Raw genomic sequence first — 18,701 nt, forward strand, 5'->3', positions numbered from 1 at the left:
AGGCCTGAAATTTCAACCTCTGACGCTGATCATTTACATCTTTTCATTCATAATTTTCACCAGATACTTAAACTGTAAACTAGCATCTGCTGAGCTTATTAGTTTAACCGTACTGTTTGATAACAATTTCATCTCTTTAATGCAACAGATCATTTTTTGTCATTAACTTCCTTTATTTATATTTTGACCGTTTCTGCTACTAAATCACATCTCTGACTAACTTCACAGCTCAGATGTCTTCAGATCCACTCAGTGCTTCAGTTTTTGACCCTACTTTACCTACAAAAGTGTCCTCTGGGTTACATTTACCTTTTACTCGAATGGCTAGTAGCTACACACTTGGCATTTACTGTAAACTTTCGTTTTTCCGGTATCACTATTAAGACTGTGTATAAGTGTGGCGTGCAGAATGGGGAAATGTAGAAAAGAGTTTAATTCCACTCGATCCGATGAAATATAAACGTGAACAGGCAGGAAAAAAAGTATTTGTTCAATTTTATTGATAAAATCATCATTATAAATATAATTACCATTATCATTGTTATGAATTAAATCAATTTATCTTTAGATTTGACTGGTGTAAAAAAAAAAAAAATCAAGCACCATTCGCATTAATAAATAGAGTTGCTTGTGCCAACATCTGGGTTATTTTGGGTATTACAATAAAAAAAATATCCCATATCTCACATTCACCCCCCTGATCTGAACTAATTCTTCTCACACTGGATGTAAACTGGGATTCATTTCCATCATTGTCACGTTATGCCTCTGTCCAGCAGGACTCCAAATGACAATGCGCAAAAACAAAGAAAACCAAAAGTATTCAAACTTTTCCAAGAGAACAATAATAACAATAATCATACTTATAATAACAAGAATTTCCATGAAAACAATCATAATTAAAAATTGCACCATGTTGTAGCTCTGCTCGTATTTAACATTACTGTACTTCAAAAAAAAAAAAAAAAAGAGATAAAGCATCACATTTAAAAACATAATCTTTACCATCTGACTGCTTGCACTGAGTTTGGTTTGCAAGTTTGAGTGTAAGACAAAATCCTTCGTGTTCATGTTTCGGTTTTTAGACTCGGTGTGAAGCCTGAATTACAAACCCACGTGTGTGCATGTTTAAGCCTGCATCAATCAAAGCTAACACTGTGCACAAGAAATGTGCTTTTACATAGAGAGCCACTACATACAGTTACAGGGAATACCGACTGCATCAAGTACCTTTCATTAACAAATAGGAACATTCACCCCCATAAACACCAATTTTAGATTTAAAAAAGCTCAGTTATTGTAAACGTTGCAAAACAGAATTAGTACTTTGTGTCATTTGTGTTAGAAAATATTGAAATCTTGGATTTATTCTCAGTGCTGTGGATGCTTTAAATCACTATTATGTACTGAGGTCATAGTTCCCTTGTAGCCTTGTTATTGGTTAAAAAAGAAAAGAAAAAACGAAACACTGATTTAAGAGGAAAATGTCATGTTGAAACTTTAAATCTCCCCCCTCAAAGTCCCAACACTGTTACCAGAGACAAATTTCTTGGTAAAAGTCAAACAGAAACACAGTTTTCAGAATTATAAGTGAGTCAGACAGCAGTTCAGGTGGAGTCGTCCAGTTAAGGGTAAGGATGGGATGAGATGGGGGACAGAGGGGAGAGGTGGGAGGTTAAGCTGCTGATGAGGATGAGTCTTTGTATATCTCCCTCCTCTGTGTGAGACTGCGGGTATTTTCTTAATCTCTCAACACACAACAGTACACGTAAATAGTTAACATACAAATATACATTTTCCTGATTTCAGTTTCAAGGGCCTTTATTGTTTTGTTTTCCCCTTTTTATGGCACTTACAAACCACCCAAAAAAACTTTAAAAAATGTCCCCCTCCTGTCTCTCATTTCTTCAGGTTTTTCTCCAGTTTCTCTCTTCTTCTTCTTCCTCTCGATTTCCATCCTCGCTCGGCCCTCGCTCCGTCTCTTTCTGTCCCTCTGCGGCAGTCTGTCAGCTACCTGCTGCTCTGTCTACACCTTGTCCAGCAGGGATCTCTTGCAGTAGAGGAGGCGTCGGGGCGTGCCGTACTTCCTGAAGAACAAAAGCGCTCCCAGGGTGATCACAACCAGCACCAGAAGGAGGACGGGGATCACCACGGCCAGGGGATTGGCCCAGCTCTCCGAATCCGACTCTTTGCGACCCTTCTTGGGGTCCTCGTTCTCGCAGCCCATCCAGTCTTTGAGCACGGACTTGGGGTAGCCGGACTCCACCTTCAAGTACTGGTTGTTAAACTTCCAGTACTTGTTGGCTTTGTAGAAATAGGTGTAAGCTGTGGAAACAGGGTCCGAAATGGTCACAGAAATTCTTTAAGTGTCAACAATGGAGCTGCAATCTAATAATTTTCATTCTTAAACTAATTCTGAGACTATTGTTGTTTCAGAAATCTAACCAGTGCATCTGAGATCTCAAAAAGAAAGCAGCAAATTAAAAAACCCTTACATCCATCTTCACTCATGATGGTTGCTTTGACGTTATCTGGTGCACCGGTCCACTTGCTGATGGGCTTCGGGTAATCTTTGTCCACTCTGCGAGTCTTCTCGTTGAAACGGTAATATCTGCAAATGACGGAAACATTAAAGACAAGAAATAAACGGCCTCGGGTGGGCACCTCGAGCAACAGAGGCAGAGCAGAGGACTCAAACTCGAAATCATATTATAGGCAGTAGTCCTACATCGGGCTTTAAAGGGTTGCTCCATCTCTTTACAAGTGGGATTTTTAAAAAAAATATGGCCTCAAGACGTGCAGATTGGTGGCCAATTAAAGGAAAAACTTGAGCCCTCGAGGCAATGACGAAACATGTGTGGTTCTTCCAGGATTTCAAAAGCCCCGTCCACGAGGCATGAATGATCACTCACTGGTTTGAGCGAAAATATGACAGTGCTGTGAATCATATGTTAACGCCTTTTAAGCATCTCGACCCAGTTAAACATGTGTGGAAGATTTTGGACTGGCATATAAAAACAGTGCTCACCATCAAACACAGGGAGTATCTTTAGAGAGGACTGTGCTCCATCCCTGCAGCAGAGTTCAGGGACTCAGAGGTCAACGCTTTGCTGTTCACACAGACGTCAGCGGCCCAACACATTACTGAGACGCTTCATGGTGACTTTTCCCCCCCTTTAATTAGCAAACTGTTTGTATTCTATCATAAAACCAATGTTAGGTCTGGAATTTGATCTTTTAAGATGTCTCGGAGCTTTGATGCAAGTCAGCCCTCACATATTTCCTCTATGTTGTTATTAAAAAACAAAACCTACTGTTACTGCTGGGGTAAAAATCAATTCTCATGCCCATCTGCAACTGTGTGTATGTTAGACAGCATGAGAGTAGCAGTGCTTATTTTTAACAAGTTCACAGATGAGCTCACAAAGTGTTTATGCCCACAATCCTTTAACTTACATGTTTGAAACATGTTACATGTTCAACATAGATCCTTTAAATGGAATACATGTAAGTGTGTTACAAAAGCACAAGGTAAAACGTTAAATTTTACTGAAGCTGGTTAAATTACACTTCCTTGATAGCTATACATTAAGGTATATTTTCCTTAATGATTGATTATTTTAATAAATAAAACTTTGATTTGACATATTTCTGTTGGATTTTACTCTGTTGGATTCATGTTTATGAAAGCAAATCATTTTTTTAAGTGTACAAATACTGTTTTATGGGGCTTCACAGTAAAACCCATTTCATGAGGATATAACAAGAATTAAAAGTATAAAACGATTTTTTAAATCAATCTAACACCTAACATTACATGCAGATTTGAAAAGAGGTTTGGTATGATATAAAAAGTTACAAATACCTTAACAGATAAGGTTGCATATATTGTGAGAAAGGTTTCTTCTCATTTAGGAAACAAAATAAAACAAATGGGGAATAAAAAGGAAAACTCACTGAGAGTCTTTGAAGAAGTACGTCTGTCCTGTTGGCGTGTAGAAGAGAGCGGCGTCGATCTTATCTTCGGGCACACCGGCTCCCAGTTCCTTCAGGCTCTTTGGAGAGTCCTTGTCCATGGTGGACTCACTGAAAACCCAGTATCTGCTACCTGGAAGTTAAAAAGAACAAAGATTGAAAACAGACCATTTCGGTCAGATTAGAGTGTAGAACACATGCAACAGCTGCAGCGATGCAGTCATCATAAATCTGATTCTTCACTGATCCCATATGGAACCTACCCTTGAAGAAGACAAATTTTCCATCATCTCTCTCGTAAGCGGCATTGATGTTTGATGGTAGGCCTTTCCAGAAGTGGCTTATGAGCATCGGGTAGCCAGGCAGCACCTTGTGGTTGCGCAGACGCCAAAACCACTTGTCCTGAAAAGATACACGGGAACCGATCGACCCATTAAACAACCAAATCATTAATAATTAAAACTTCTGAGATTACCCAAATGTACCACTGAATGACATAAGAAATGTAGTTATGCCCTTTTGCACATCTTCTACAGAGAAAATAACAAAGATTTACAGTTTAAAGTAAACTTTCAATCAAATATATTTAATCTCCGTAATATTCTGGATATTATAATTGAGCTATTTGTATATATAAGAGCTATTTCTTATATTGTGTAACTTTGTGATGTAGTGTATTATTTCATTTAGTTTACATAGTTACTATTATTACATTTTGTAACCTTAGGGATAAATAAAATATTCTAATTCCGATTCCTCTACAAGCTGTAGTCAAGATTCCCAATATTTCTAACATCGATTAAAACGTTGATTTTTCAGAGTTAGCCCTGATTGTGCATTTTTATCTGCTGGGTTATGTTATTGAAAACACAGCACTCTCCCAACTCAAAGAAACCGTCTTTTGTACCTTAAATACAAACTTTTCCCCTCTGAGGACAGCGATGGTGTCAAAGTGTCCATCACAGACGTCAGGGCCGTGGTCTGGCTTGTCGGGATTGGAGGGTTTAGTGGGACGAGGAGGAGGAGGAGGAGCCCCAGACTTTGATCCTATGATCAGAGAGAGAAGTGAAACATGCTTAATTTGCAGGACCGCAAAAAAAAATTTAATCTATTTTTAATTATGCTTAGAACTTCTTTTTGCTTTGCTACATATTGCAGTATTTAAAATGATGATTTATTGCACTTACTCAATATTCGTCTTAAATTTAACTAAAAAAAGAACAATGCTGACACAGTGAAAGAAGGTTTTGTTATTTAGACATATTTTTTCAAGGACATTGTTTTAATTGTTAGGTTTTACTTGTTAGCGTCGTATTGTGTAGATAATTCAGGGGGAGAGCCACGCAGTCTCGTAATCTTTGAGTTCAGGTGTTGCCAGTCCCATCGGCACAGGTGTATACAAACAGCCATATAGTCTACTTTACAAATTTTTATAAATGAATGGGTTTTTCTAAAGAGCTCAATGAATTTGAGAATGGTGCTGTAGCAGGATGCTACTTTTACAACAAGTTAGTTTGTGAAGTTTCTTCACTCCTAGATATTCCACCATCAGCTGTAAGTGGTTTTATTGCAAAGTGGAAGTTTCATGAATCACAGCAATGAATCCATAAAGTGGAAGACCACATGAAGTCACAGAACGGGCTCAGTGAAAAACACCCTGCAGACTCCATAAGTGCAGAGTTCAGGGCTCCTCTGGCATTAACATCAGCACACCAACTGTGCACTGGGAGCTTCATGGCATGATTTTTCCATGGTTCAGCAGCTCCCGTAGGTGCAACGTGTAGGCGGCCCAATTATTTGTCCATAAAGGGTAGTTTATGGATTAAGCTTGCTAGCATTAGCTAATTAAGAAGAACTCTAACTTTACATATAAATATGGTACCTTTTGCCTCTAAAAGCAGATTTTAAAAACTCCAGTTTACAAAACAGACAAGTGATGTCAAGATAACTGTTTACTTTTTACTTATAGGCCATGGGACCAATGGGGTTTCTTTGTAAAAAAGTGACCCAGTAGCCTCAAAGAGGGGAGTCTCATAAAGTATTAGTGTCACCAAAAAAGTTGGTTCATTAATAAATAAAGGGCAGGGATAGCTCAGTAGGTAAAGTGGTCGCCCCATGATCGGCAGGTCGGCGGTTCGAATCCACTTAACGGCTACCCTGAGGTACCCCTGAGCAAGGTACCGTCCCTACACACTGCTCCCCGGGCGCCTGCTTAGTGGGCTGCCCACTGCTTCACTGAGTGAATGGGTCAAATGCAGAGAAAAACAAGTAATTTCCCCATGGGGATCAATAAAGTATCCATTATTATTATTATTATTAAATAAATGCCTGCTTCTTCTACTAAACCAACGCACCATAAATTGCCTGGATTCCTCTGCGGTCATCATCAGGGAGCTGGAAGTTTTCGGTGTCAAACCATTGATAGAAGGGGGCCATGATGGCAGCGGGGTCGTTGGAGTGCTCTAGACCCAGAGCGTGACCAAGCTCGTGGACAGCGACCAGGAAAACATCGTTACCTTCAAAGAGAAGATCAGAATGTTGCCGAAAGCTCTGTTCAAAGTCCTGAAACTATCGTTTTCATGATTTCAAACAATCTGCAATACACAAAGTTTGTCTTGTCCTCTTCTTCTCAACCTTTCACCCACTTCTCTTCTTTCTCTTACCTCCCTGATCGACTGTCCCAGTGGTCCAAGGTTCAGCAAGGTCAAAGTGCGTGTCCCCACCAATGGCTGGACCGGGGAAGTAAGCGTGAGCTAGGAAACCGCCCTCGCCGTCAAACGGTGTGCTGTCGCCGTGGAATCCCTCTGCAAAGGAGAGCATGATGTCTGCGTACTTATCAGGTGAGCCTCTGATCTGACTGAAGGGGATCTCTCTGAAGGTGAGCGGGATGGCGCTCTCCCACACCTTGAAGGCCTTTCGAATGGCGTCGAACGTGGCGCGTTGGCCCACTTTAGGGGTATAGTTCTCTATGCTGGAGAAGCAAAGAGAAATGAATCAGCTTACATCAATAATAACAATTTGTGATTAGCATTAGTCACTGTGTTTTCTTGAGCTAGAACCCAGTACACTTCATATTTCCAGAATAAATCAGATTCTATATGCAAGTTGTAAAGTAAAACCAAATCACTGAATAGTGTGGTGAATTCTGACCTGAAGGTCACCTCAGACTTGTCCCACTTCAGACCCTGCACAGCATATCTCTTTCTCCTCAGGTTGCTCTTCAGCACTGGTCCAAACTTGTCAGGAACGCCACATCGCGGCCGTTTCATCGCCCTGGAAACACAAAGGTAACACTTTCAGTTTTAATCCAGAAAGTATGTGGACTCCTCTGAAGAACTTGTGGTTATTAAGTCTTTAATAATGGCAGTTTTAGCTTCTCACACAGCCGCTTCTATCCAAAAGTGTATAAAGAATGTGACAGTCCGCTATTCACCTGTAATAATCTGAGGCCAAGCTGTTATCTTTAATGTAAACCAGGACTCACTCTATTGTGTTGGTGTCTATGGAGCCAGTGACGGTCAGTCCGTAAAAACTCTGCATGGCGGATATCGCTTTACTGATGGTGTCTGGTGAGCGGATGGCCTGGGCTCTCACATCACCTGGAGGCAGGTAGCCATACTGCTGCAGCCAAGCCTGATGGAGAGACAGAGAGAAATAAATGTTGAATAAGACCTTTAATGCACAAATCATTTTCTGACTAGCTGGACTAAGCTAAACACTGATGCTTTACTGAAAAGAAGAACTGTCTTGTATGTATTTAGTTTTAGAAATTCAGTACTATTAACATGAGCATTTTCATTCAAAGTGGTGTAATTTTGTCATCAAGAAACACGTAACGTTTAGGTACAAATGAGACATGTCAGTTATGGAAGTTGCCCATAGTTTGCATGGAAGATATTAATTGGCAGACAACTGTAAAAAGTGTAAACTGGAAACAAAGACAATAAAAGTTGTATCTTTTCAGTGGTAAAATACTGGTACTGGTTGGCAAGTAGTTGGCAAGTGTTTGCAGACAACTCAGCAAATGTGGCAGTCACACCCAGCGACATCTAGCAACTATTCCCGAACTACGGAGGGAAAACACGTTTCCCTCGTGACCACGTGTTGCTGTGGGGGTTGGCGACTGCTAGTTTTTTGGCCTAAGTGACAGAGACCTTGATTGGTAATTTACTTTGTGATTTTTGAGTCACACAAATGCATGTTTTTCAAATTTTTTGATGAAATAAGTAACTGAAACATAAAGAAAACACAAATTGTAAAACAGACAATAAGATGGATTAACATATTTCTATAATGTAAGAAAGTTTGTGGGCACGCTGCTTTAGAAACACCAAAACATCCTTTATTACTGCAGTATTTTCATCTATGAAGAAAAGTCACACTCCCACTACGCGTAAACCTTAGAAATCTACTGATGCGTGAGTGTAGAGTAAGTGAGGAGTGTGCTCGAATAGGCATGCTCACAAAAAGGAAAACTTCAAGCTTGTAAAATTTTTTTATTTATTTGCTAAAATAATATTGTTGCTATAGGAGACTTTTATTTTCTATTGGGCATATAATTGCTGTTGAAATCTGTTTTACTTTCTCTCTGAGTTAATCAGACGGGCCAAAAACAACAGTAAAACCACCTGAAAACATCAAAAAACATCTTAGTCAACAGAAAAGAAGGGACTGGCCTCCCGTATGAGCCTGTGGGTGTTTGTCTACTTCAAGTCAATTTTCAGAGCTTGTTTGGACCTGCTTCTCTTAGTTCAGCTGTACATCACACATTATATGGCAGATAATGGGTGTGTGTGGGTGTATGAGTGGGTTTTTGTGTGCCATGCTGTCTTGCTTAACCTCCCTCTTCAGCAGCCAACACACGCTGAGGTAACTCAGCATGCTAAATTTATTGTCTTTTCTTCATGTGACTGTGACATTACCCAGTTTATGGTTTCTTTAAAGCTAACATCAAACCCTCAAATGTCCCCTTGATTTCTGCTGGACTTGTAACGGGAAACTTTGTTGTGGGGTCATAAGGAGGCATGAGAGAGGAATTGAAAGCCAAATAAAACACTGATGTCATCTTTGTCACAATGACCCATAACTCTGTCTAGACGATCGCTGCCAAATACAGCTGTCACGAGGCTGGAAAAAAAACACCTTCAGGAACATTTGGGCTCCTCAAAGCTTTAACTTTAAGATCCCTTTGCCACTGTCTGTGTCTATTGTCCTCCTCGCTGTCTGCCTATCTGTGCTCTTGCCAACCGAAACCACCACTGTTTATCTTTACACACTAAAGGTCGGTCTTTTCTTTCCACTGCTGGTGGTCAAAAACTGGGCCACTGTAATGGAGAAGTTTGACAATGGGGGAAAGGGGAGAAAAGTCAGATGACACCTTCGATGGCACTCCTACTTGCGAGGAGATAAAAAAATCAAAGAGCTAATAGGTAGTAGCTGACAGTAAGTAGTTGTTTACCCATTTGTAGATAGAAGCTAAACTAAATAAAAAGCTGAGCTGAGCAACCTTTACACTGGTTTAAGGTACTTCTTGAACGCTGCCTTGAATTTAGATGTAAATGAATGTTAATAAATTAACATGGTACATAGGTTGCCTGCTCAACCAGGTGAGCTAAAGGTTCACAGCCATGTATAACACACACGATATGGTAGACAGTGGGTGTGTTTGTTTTTATGAGTAGGTTTGTGCCACAAAAGATAGATGTATTAATCCTTTTATGGCAGTAATCTGTGCTTCTTGCTTTCTAAAATCTCTGCATGACACGGAAACAGCGTCAACATCCGTCCGTCCACAATTTAGTGTATGCCATCATGGACCACAAACTATTTTGATCAGGGAAATGAGGTCAAGGTTTTAACCATGTTTGGCTATAAATAGACAGCCTAATATGCATAATTTGAGTCAACATATAAAGGTCAAAATGTCTAACAAATGGTTGAAACAGCTAGCTAAACAAATAGCTAAATTGTTAGCCAATACAGAAAGTGCTAAAACTGCTCTCAAGTACCCTGGCGCATTTAAAACTGTATGGTTAAATAAATAAAAATGCTAATAAACATACTTGACCTTATGAATAAAAAATGAATTTTAACTAAAAATAAATTGCAATTGCAAGCTAAAAATATGACAATAGAAAACAAAATCGCTAACAAGGATAAACGGTTGAAATAGCTAGCTAAAAAAAATCTGGATAAGCAGTTTAAAGTTGTCACTATACTTGGCGGATGTTGTTTTATCACTATGTTCTGTTAATACTGTGATGACAGCAAACATCACAGCTGGTGTTGATAAAAGGTTCTTAAGTCAGTTTCGTGACATTTTAAAAAGGCTGTAGCTTTACATTTGACTATCAGATACTGGAGTTGTAGCTAACTCATCATCTCCTGACTCCCTTGTTGAAGCTAAATGCATCTTCAAGTGTGTGTTTCCAATTATGTATGTGCACACACAGAGTTAAAACAAATTTTTATCCCCACCACAAATTAAGCCAGTGGAATTACCCCAAATTCTTTCGTTAGCGTCATCTAAACCTCAGATATCTCTCTTGTTCCACCATATGTCCTGGTTTTCTCTTCAAGCCTGCCTCCAGCAAGTGAAGGGCAAACCATGGATGGAAAAGGAGCAACTGGGCAACAACTGGGCCATCCACAGCCTGTGCACACACAGCTACTGTTAGTCATGTGGTGGGCAGAGAGGCCAGAGAACAAGGTTCACTTATGTTAACCCGCAGAGCGACGACTTATCCCCCTTCTCCCTATCTTTGCATATTCAGTCGGATTATTTAAACATCTAGTAAATGTATTTTATCCTCTGACTCTCTAACACTAACCAACCAAATTTACTTTCTCTGCCTCTCCACTAAATACGACTAGTGTGCCCTGTGGCTCCAGTGCGGTGAAGCGTCTGCTTCTATAAAAACACTCTCTGCTCCACTGCATGAAAGTCTCTCCCACACTGTGAGGACCTCCACTTCTCTCCTCTAGTCCCAAACTACTCCACACACCGCCACCACCTCCGGTCGGAGCGCCAGGTATCCCAGCATGTACCTCGCCTCTGTGGAACTCCCTTACAGCCACCATCAAAGCTTCTATTTATTAAGATTTGTACATGGCTGGTATTGTTGACCTGTGGGTAGCCAATTACCTGGCTACACAGCCATGTGTGGTCAAAGTACTGCTGCTGGTGGTTGGTAAACACACCTTTGAGCCCGTGTAGTGACGTGTGGTCTGAACATATAATGCACAGAAACACAACTGATGCAACGTAGTGGAAAAGTTGGCAAAGCTGCACGATGTAGCTCCACTCTGTCGCTTTATCGATAATTAATCATAGATTGATTCAGTTGCCTAAAATGCAGTTCTTCCAGCTCCCATGGTGTTTTTGCTCTTCTTCTGTGTCATTTACATATCTGCTGGGCTTAGACTGATGAGGAAAACATTTCACTTTGGGGTCTGGCAGAACTGACGTGACATTTTTCACTATTTTTTTTCTCCATTAAAGAGAGAGGACAAAGTATCCCAACAAATATGGTTGTGATAAGAAGCCAAATACTGAACCGTAGACAGATGGATGTTGATGTTGTTTCTCAGTACAACAGATCAACGGGTCAGACTGTTTCTTAAAAAGAGAAAAATGCAGATCAAATGATGGCAAAGTAGGAATTAAATGCATTTGTCGTCGTCTTTAAACAACTAGAAATAATGGGGTTAGTACACAGGCAAGTAAATAAAATCAAGAACACGTTTAAGGCGCTTAGGAGTTTGTTTATCTGAAATGATTTAATGGTACAATTAGCTCAGTAAGTCTAGGCCCAAAAAAGTGAAGGTATCAGTTTGACTCATTATTCTTAATTTTTTAAAAGAAAACTTTTCCTATTTTCTATATTCCAAGTGTCCAGGTGAACTATTTTTCAACCATTACTAGATTATGACTTGGTTATTCAGCACTGAAATGTTTGCTGGGGCATTGGTGGCGTCTGGTCACAGAAGAGTTGAAGAAAAACGCAGAAAGAACAAACTGCAACATTTAAGTTTGAATCTGGATCATTGGCTTTGGCAGATGTTCTCTCTATGATATCCTGTAATTCCAACAATCTGCAGATTAAAGATAGAATTAAAATGCTCAGCAGCAGTTTTACCCTTCACTGTAAATTAGATGGCAACGTATTAAGCTTGAAGCAAGTCCCTGAAATTGAGGAAACATACTTTTAAAGCTCATAGCTGCTTTTTCTTCTTCAAAAACTCTCGAGTGCTGTTGGGAGTGTGTTTTTGATCGTTATCCTGCTGGAATATTCTTTTTCTGCCAAGCTTGTGGAGCCTGGCAGTCACCTTTTGCACTCATGCAGCCCCGTATCCCAGCACCTTAAACTCCCTGCTCTTTATATGCACATTTCCGTATAAACAGTTTTGGCACCAACTAAAGAAGTTTTTGCTTTGATCATTGTTAAAATCAGGCTTCATTTCCTCACGTCATAAAATACACTTTTGTTCATCGAAAGGCCAGAAGTACCAGAAAAATGTCCAGACTTCTGTGAACCAAGGTATTACAGACTCATTGCCTGGACTTTCTGCAGATCAATCGGGCTTCCAGACGCCCATTTTAAAGCAGAAAAAACCCCTGATTGTGAGGACGGAGTTATCTTGGCGTCATCTTCTCAAAGGAGACTATTCATCGGGCTTCTTTTCACAATCTTTAGAAAAGTCTCACAGTTTTGTACCCAAAAGCATGCAAGGTTATTTTTCTGGGATGCAGCACACAGAGATGGACCTATGTGATATCCTTTGCAATGCCTGAGCTGTCACAGCAACTCATCCCATTCCCTTTCCATTGGAAACATCTGTGCTGAGACAGGATGCTCTTATCTTTCAGAGCTCAAACTGCAAATACTGGCACTGTGGCTATCGCCTGGTCACCACTGCTGCTTTTTTTGTTGGTCAGAAATCTTTATATTTTCCCGCTTTTTTGAAGCCAAAAATCAGATTTTTTTTTTGTCATTTCTTTGTAAAGTCTTCCCCACATGGAGCCAAAATGCTGCCACGCAGACACAGCGGCACACTGAAACTCAAAGGTGCGGTAAGTTTTGCTTCTGTGATCACAGATTCTCTTACTCATTCTACTTTTAGGCCTATATTCTTCAATTTAAATACCATTACTGACAACAGGAACTTTTCCACTTATCAACACAAGATCTCTATTATGTCTGAACGTAGAGTTGCCCATCACAGGCCATGTGGGTGCACTCTCATGAGACTGGAGGTGCGCACACATACGTAAAGCCAACCACAACTTCCTCAAGATGTCATGAACTAGAGTTAAGAAAAAAATTCCAGGAGAATTTATAGTTCTTGAAGTCAAAAACAAAGTGATGAAGACACTTCCTCTTCAGAGGAAGAAGCATCATATGGGATTTTTTTTCTATTTGTGCAATAAAAAATAGACAACAATAACAAGAAGGACAATGGTGTGAGTTTCACGGACATATTTATATTATAAACGATGCTAAATCACGCTCTTCTGTCCACTGCACTGCTGCTAAAACACTAAACGCTGCCTCTTTGACTTTTTTTGATGAAGACAAATTTTTCCTGTCTTTAAAATCTCAGCAGGAATGAGCGAAGAAAACAGACTGACCAGAGCAATGAGGGCAGCAGAAGATGATTTAAAGTGCAGAGTTACTTACATTAAAGAGGGAAAGGTAAAAGCATTAAGGACAGAGAGTGGGCACAGACACAGAGAGTGAGAGGTTAGGAGTATGGTTGAATTTAAAGTTGAGGGACTGAGTCAGTTGTTCCTCTCGCCGTGTGCCAACGGAAAAAACTGAGAATTCTGCTCATGAGCGGCTGAACCTCTCATTGCTTCAATTCTTGGCGTCTCTGACCCAGTTAGCACTCACACCAGCGCCGTGCAAAGTTTTGTCTGCTTTCATGTGTCTTCCTGGTCAAACAGGTCATAAAATGCACTCACCGGAGGTTTTGGTTATGGTGAAACACTATTATACTGATGCCCGACAGCTTTATAGAAATATTTACTGAACTGTCTCTACACTCTGCACCACAGCACAGTTCTACTAAAGTTCTCTTTCTTATTTTCAGAGGGAACATATTAGACTGTTTATTGGATTTTTGTTACAACTGTAGTTAATATTTGCACTGTGTGGACAAAAGTATTGGGAGACACCTCTGAATCTTTACATTCAGGTGTATTAAATCAAACATCTAGCCACACAGTCTGCTTTTGCAATAATCTGTGGAAGAATGAATCGTTCTGAGTCCGAGTGTGGCGTTGTAACGGGACGCCACCTTTGCAACAAGTCAGCTTTTGAAACTTCTTCTCTCCAAGATATTCAACAGAGGCTGATTATCAATGAATTATTGCAAAGTGGAAGCATTTAGGAACCACAACAACTCACAGTGCGTAAAAGTCACAGGCACTCTGCTTACTCAGTAACTGCAGAGCTCCAAAGCTCCTCTGGCATTAACATCAGCACCTAGACTGTGCACCAGGAGCTTCATGGCCGAAGCTGCAGCTCCTGCAGGTGTAACGTGTAGGTGTTTAATTTAATGTAAAAATAAAGGTTTTGTTCCAAAGCATTCGTAAAATGGCTGTTTAAAAATCGTTAATATGTCAAATAGTACTGCACATCTGGCCTTCAATCAGCTGTACACCTGAGACCAAAACCAGTAAGAGTGCAGTTTCAAACTGCATCTATTTTAAGTTAAAAATAGCTTAAATTGCTAGGATCATAAGACATGCGTCTCCAGATGGCAACAGGAAATCTCCAGATTTTTTTTTTTTAAAGTCAAGAATCCTGTTTAAGAGTCTGTTGTTTTCATTGCTGCCCACTTCCTCTGCTCACGGCGTCTAACTAAGCATTTTATTTAAGTCAAGAATCCATAGAGAAGGCAGAAAAAAGGGGGAGAATGAAAACAGATGGTGGAAGGAAAACTGGGTACTTCAGAAGAAGTGATTTAATTTTCAGAGCATAGGGGGAAGTCTTACTTCTCTGTTAGCCGGGCTTCTCTTTTCACTCAGCTTGGATAAATTGGGATTAGTTTGTCAGAGCGACGTTAACAAGTTGAGCAACACTGATAAACCACAAAATTCCCGTAAACTCAGTATGAGTTACTCCGCCCACCCTCCCCAAAAAAAGGATCTTCAGCCACTTCAAATAAACACTGATGTCACTCACTTGTTATTTTGTCTTTGCTGCTCTGGTTTTTCCACACTTGTTATTTTGTCTTTTGCATCTCATATCTTTCCAGCAGCAGTTTATTCTACTTTCTCCACACAGATGAGTCTCCTGTTTGATCACAGGTTTCATATACAGATCTTAGGTGATGTAATCCTCAACCTATAATTAAAACTTATCCTTCTTCTCCATCAGGGCTGACTGTTGTGTCTGACAGTAAAACTGTGTGCACAGCCTCCATCGCCAGACGTGACAGCCGCAATTCACCCGATCGTGCTTCTTTTTGCACTGAGGGTTATTGATACATCGCTACGTTGGTGTTTTCTAGCTGTGAGAGGCGACGCTGAAGTACACAGCCGTGTTTTCTCACTTTGTTTACAGACATTCATCACCGTGTTCGCCACGGGACAGCAGCCTGCGGCGTCCTATAAACTGTCTGACTTTGAGTTATCCACCTTGTCTGGCTTGACTCACACGCCAGCAACTTGTGGTCAGTGACTAAGGTCCTCCTTCGTGCTTCTCGTCTCCGCACAGAGCTGCAAAACACTCTCGTAAATTGAAATTACTTCTTTTGCACAATTGGGATGACTCAAATTTCACATTAAAATCTTTAAATGGTGCATCCTGTCCGTTATAGGAAGTGGATGGTAGACTGCAGCGTGCCTGAATGTCACGGGACATTGCACCATAAATGGTCACATAAATGTACTTTTGACCGATGATGTTATGGTAAACTGGAACTTTTAGTAGGTATGTTGTGCATAAATGGACTGAGACTACAACCACCCACGGTGCTTGAACTCAATTATTTTGGAGATCCGATGGCAGAATAAGTTCTTCAGAAGAAAGCTGCACTCTTCCTTAGTATTTCCAGGCTGCTGACACCTCTGTGCATCATGTCCGGCCTCACCAGCTTCCCATCTGTGCTGCCTGTGCAGGCAAATGAAAACCATTAACCCCCTCCCCCTTAGTACCACCACAGTACCCCCCCCCCCCCCCCCACTTTTTTTTTTCTCAGAACAAAGCAGCTCAGCTGAGATTTCCACACTGTACACAGCCACTGCACGGCTGGGTCTCTGCCACTTACTGCTGAAAACTTTTGACTCATGGCTTCTTTCCCCCTGGATGGAAAAATAAAGGTTGGGAAGTTCTTGGAAAAAAATGTCAGGCTGTTTGAAGAGGAGAAAATAAACATCAACTGTGGCGGCTTTTAGTGGAAAAAAAACAACTAAAAATTATAAAGTTATAGGGAGTAAAGGTCATTGGAGTGTCACAGTAATAGATTACTATACAGTTATTAGTAATACGTGCTTTAAGTACATGGAAACCTCAACTCTTCAAAAAAGTGAGCAAACAGACAGAGTTTCACGAGTACTGTGGGAGGAAAACACACCTGAAAATGCAGACACGCTGCAGCTCGTATTGCACATGCAGAAATGAACGTGTAGCCTCTATAAATGTGCACTGCATAAAGTAAATGCACCTCCAATTCACTTACCTCGGCTTTTAGTACGTCTGCGATGACAGAGGTAAGACCGAAGCAGCAGAGACCGCAGGCCAGGGCGAGGACCCGGAGTATCATTGTGATATCTGGAGATTATCTCGGAGATTTCAGGAAGCTTTCACTCTACACAAATCCGTCCTGATTAGGGAGGACAAAAAAAAAAAACTCCAAAACAAAATCGACTGATGCTACTCCGCGTTGTAAAACGTGGCACAAAAACTTTGTCGTATCCGCATGGACACTTTCAGGGCAGTCAGCAACTTTTACGCACAGAAACGATCGCAGCAGAGTCGGAGCCGAAACAACAACAAAAAGCAAAAAGCTGAAAAGGGAAAGAGAGATGCTGCAACCTAAAGCCTCGCAGTCTGACTCCCTTTCCCCTATAGCAGGACTACCTGTGGCGTGTGTGGACGTGGAGAGAGCGAGCAACAGAGAAGGGAAGAGGGGGGGGGGGGCTCATTTTCTTCAAGGTCCTCCTCCAGTAAAAAAACGTCACGCTTCGCTAGGAAGTTCAATTACTACACTACTACACTTTTATTTATTTATTTGTAATTAAGGGAGTGATTACGAAAATAAAAGCTCCATAACTGAAAACACTGAGGTCGCACTCCTGATGCTTTTTCAGTATCAGTATGAAGCAGAAATGTTAATTTCTGTATTTGGAAGCTGAAGATTTGGGCACCGGCTGAAGTTAACATGTGCAGAAATGTCTGTCAGTGTCCCGAGTGAACACAAGGACAGCTTGACGGTCTGGGTTTAAGGAGAAGAGTTAGGCCACGTTTCACGTTGTGTTTAAATGCGCATGCCTCACCCATTAACATTTAGCTGATTAAGATTTCCACCTAAAAGTCCCTGCAAGTTCAAAACAGGTAAAAAACAAAAAAAGGCTACACATGCAATGATTTTAAGGTCTCCTTTACATTTAGACTGTTACTGAGTGTGACTGAAGGCAAGATAGTCAGGCAACATTTCCTTCAGATAAGTTAGAAGGACTGGGAGCAAGACTTTTTTTTCTCCCTCTCATAACTTGCATAGTTTCCAAACATTTTGAGGAGAGAGAAAAAAAAGTCTTAATATTGGACCTCCTCCTTTTTTCTTTGTGCTCCTCTGTGCCAGACAAGAGGAGAAAATGCTGTGCTTCTACTCACTGAGAGTGGGCTTGTGTGCTGTGGGGTTTTAGTTTCACAGCAGTGGTTGTATGATCTCATAATTCACAATACTTAAAAAGACTGTTTAAAACAAAATTGCCAGTTTATGATTTTGTTGAGCGTGATGAATGCATGTGTCCTGTATGTTGTTTGGGGCCCTGTGTCCTCATTAAATCTCCAGCTGTGGGTGAAAGTGTGCAAAACAATGTTTCAAACTTGATGCAAGAAAATTTTAAACTAGCTCAGTGCTGTGAATGAAGTTGTCAAGCTTATGCTCTACGCATAAACTGTTATGCTTTAGAGAAGATTGGAAATCACTGCAGCCGTGCAACAGCAGAGTTAAAAGTTAAAAAGTTAAAATAGAGTGAAGTGAGTCAGTTGAGTGGAGTGAAGAAAAAGAACAGGACTCTGAGGGATTAAAGACAGTGTGTTTATTTTCAGTGAAGCAAATAACAAGACTGACAATAGAAGGAAAGTAAGTTGGTGGGTCCAGGACTCTAGTGCGAACAAGCCCACAGATGAATCCATCAGAGGAAAACTCTCAGTAACTCACGCAGACACAGCTGGGATCCCTGTGCAGAAATGAGATACAGGTGAGGAGAAGACAAAAACCAGAGCGTGTGAAAAGTACTGAAGAAGGAGCCAACTTCACTTCACTGTTTCCAGTTCAACTATCAGGCATCGACTGAAAGATCTCCTCAGTCTTAAATAGCAGACAGCTCTTACCGATAAGTGAGTTCATTATCTCCAGGTATGCTGGAAAGGCAGGAGAAAGTAACCCCCCCTGCAAGAGAAGGTGTGTTTAACTCCCACACACACACACACACACACACACACACACACACACACACACACACGTACACGTGCACGCACACACGCACACAC

The 18,701-nt window shown here is 40.8% G+C and overlaps 1 protein-coding gene across 2 annotated transcripts; it reads right to left on the reverse strand.

Annotated features, from left to right (window-relative positions):
- Positions 1-478: 478 nt before the first annotated feature.
- On the reverse strand, positions 479-17,085 carry mmp14a (matrix metallopeptidase 14a (membrane-inserted)). Of its 2 annotated transcripts, none has more exons than XM_085266701.1 (10): positions 16,663-17,085; positions 7,460-7,608; positions 7,126-7,248; positions 6,639-6,946; positions 6,330-6,491; positions 4,883-5,022; positions 4,235-4,377; positions 3,958-4,104; positions 2,496-2,611; positions 479-2,325 (listed from the first exon to the last, which is right to left on the reverse strand). In XM_085266701.1, the coding sequence occupies exons 1-10, from the start codon at positions 16,744-16,746 to the stop codon at positions 2,027-2,029; spliced, it is 1,671 nt and encodes a 556-aa protein (XP_085122827.1). In that variant the 5' UTR covers positions 16,747-17,085; the 3' UTR covers positions 479-2,026. The 2 variants fall into 2 exon arrangements, with proteins under 2 accessions (XP_085122827.1, XP_085122828.1); XM_085266702.1 differs by lacking the exon at positions 16,663-17,085 and adding an exon at positions 15,165-15,512.
- Between the last annotated feature and the right edge of the window lie 1,616 nt (positions 17,086-18,701).

Source organism: Mchenga conophoros, linkage group LG3, assembly GCF_057382185.1.
Source record: "Mchenga conophoros isolate Kocher_MC1m ecotype Shallow Benthic linkage group LG3, M_conophoros_male_GT1.1, whole genome shotgun sequence".
NCBI classification, from domain to species: domain Eukaryota; kingdom Metazoa; phylum Chordata; class Actinopteri; order Cichliformes; family Cichlidae; genus Mchenga; species Mchenga conophoros.

What these genes read in the sequence shown, in the direction of transcription:
- mmp14a (XM_085266701.1), bottom strand. Translation starts at nt 16,746, where the DNA reads ATGATACTCCGGGTCCTCGCCCTGGCCTGCGGTCTCTGCTGCTTCGGT. An exon ending in AAGTCTGAGGTGACCTTCAG is followed by an intron (nt 6,947 to 7,125) that starts GTCAGAATTCAC and finishes TTGCTTCTCCAG; the next exon opens with CATAGAGAACTATACCCCTA. An exon ending in AGGAATCCAGGCAATTTATG is followed by an intron (nt 5,023 to 6,329) that starts GTGCGTTGGTTT and finishes CTCTGATCATAG; the next exon opens with GATCAAAGTCTGGGGCTCCT.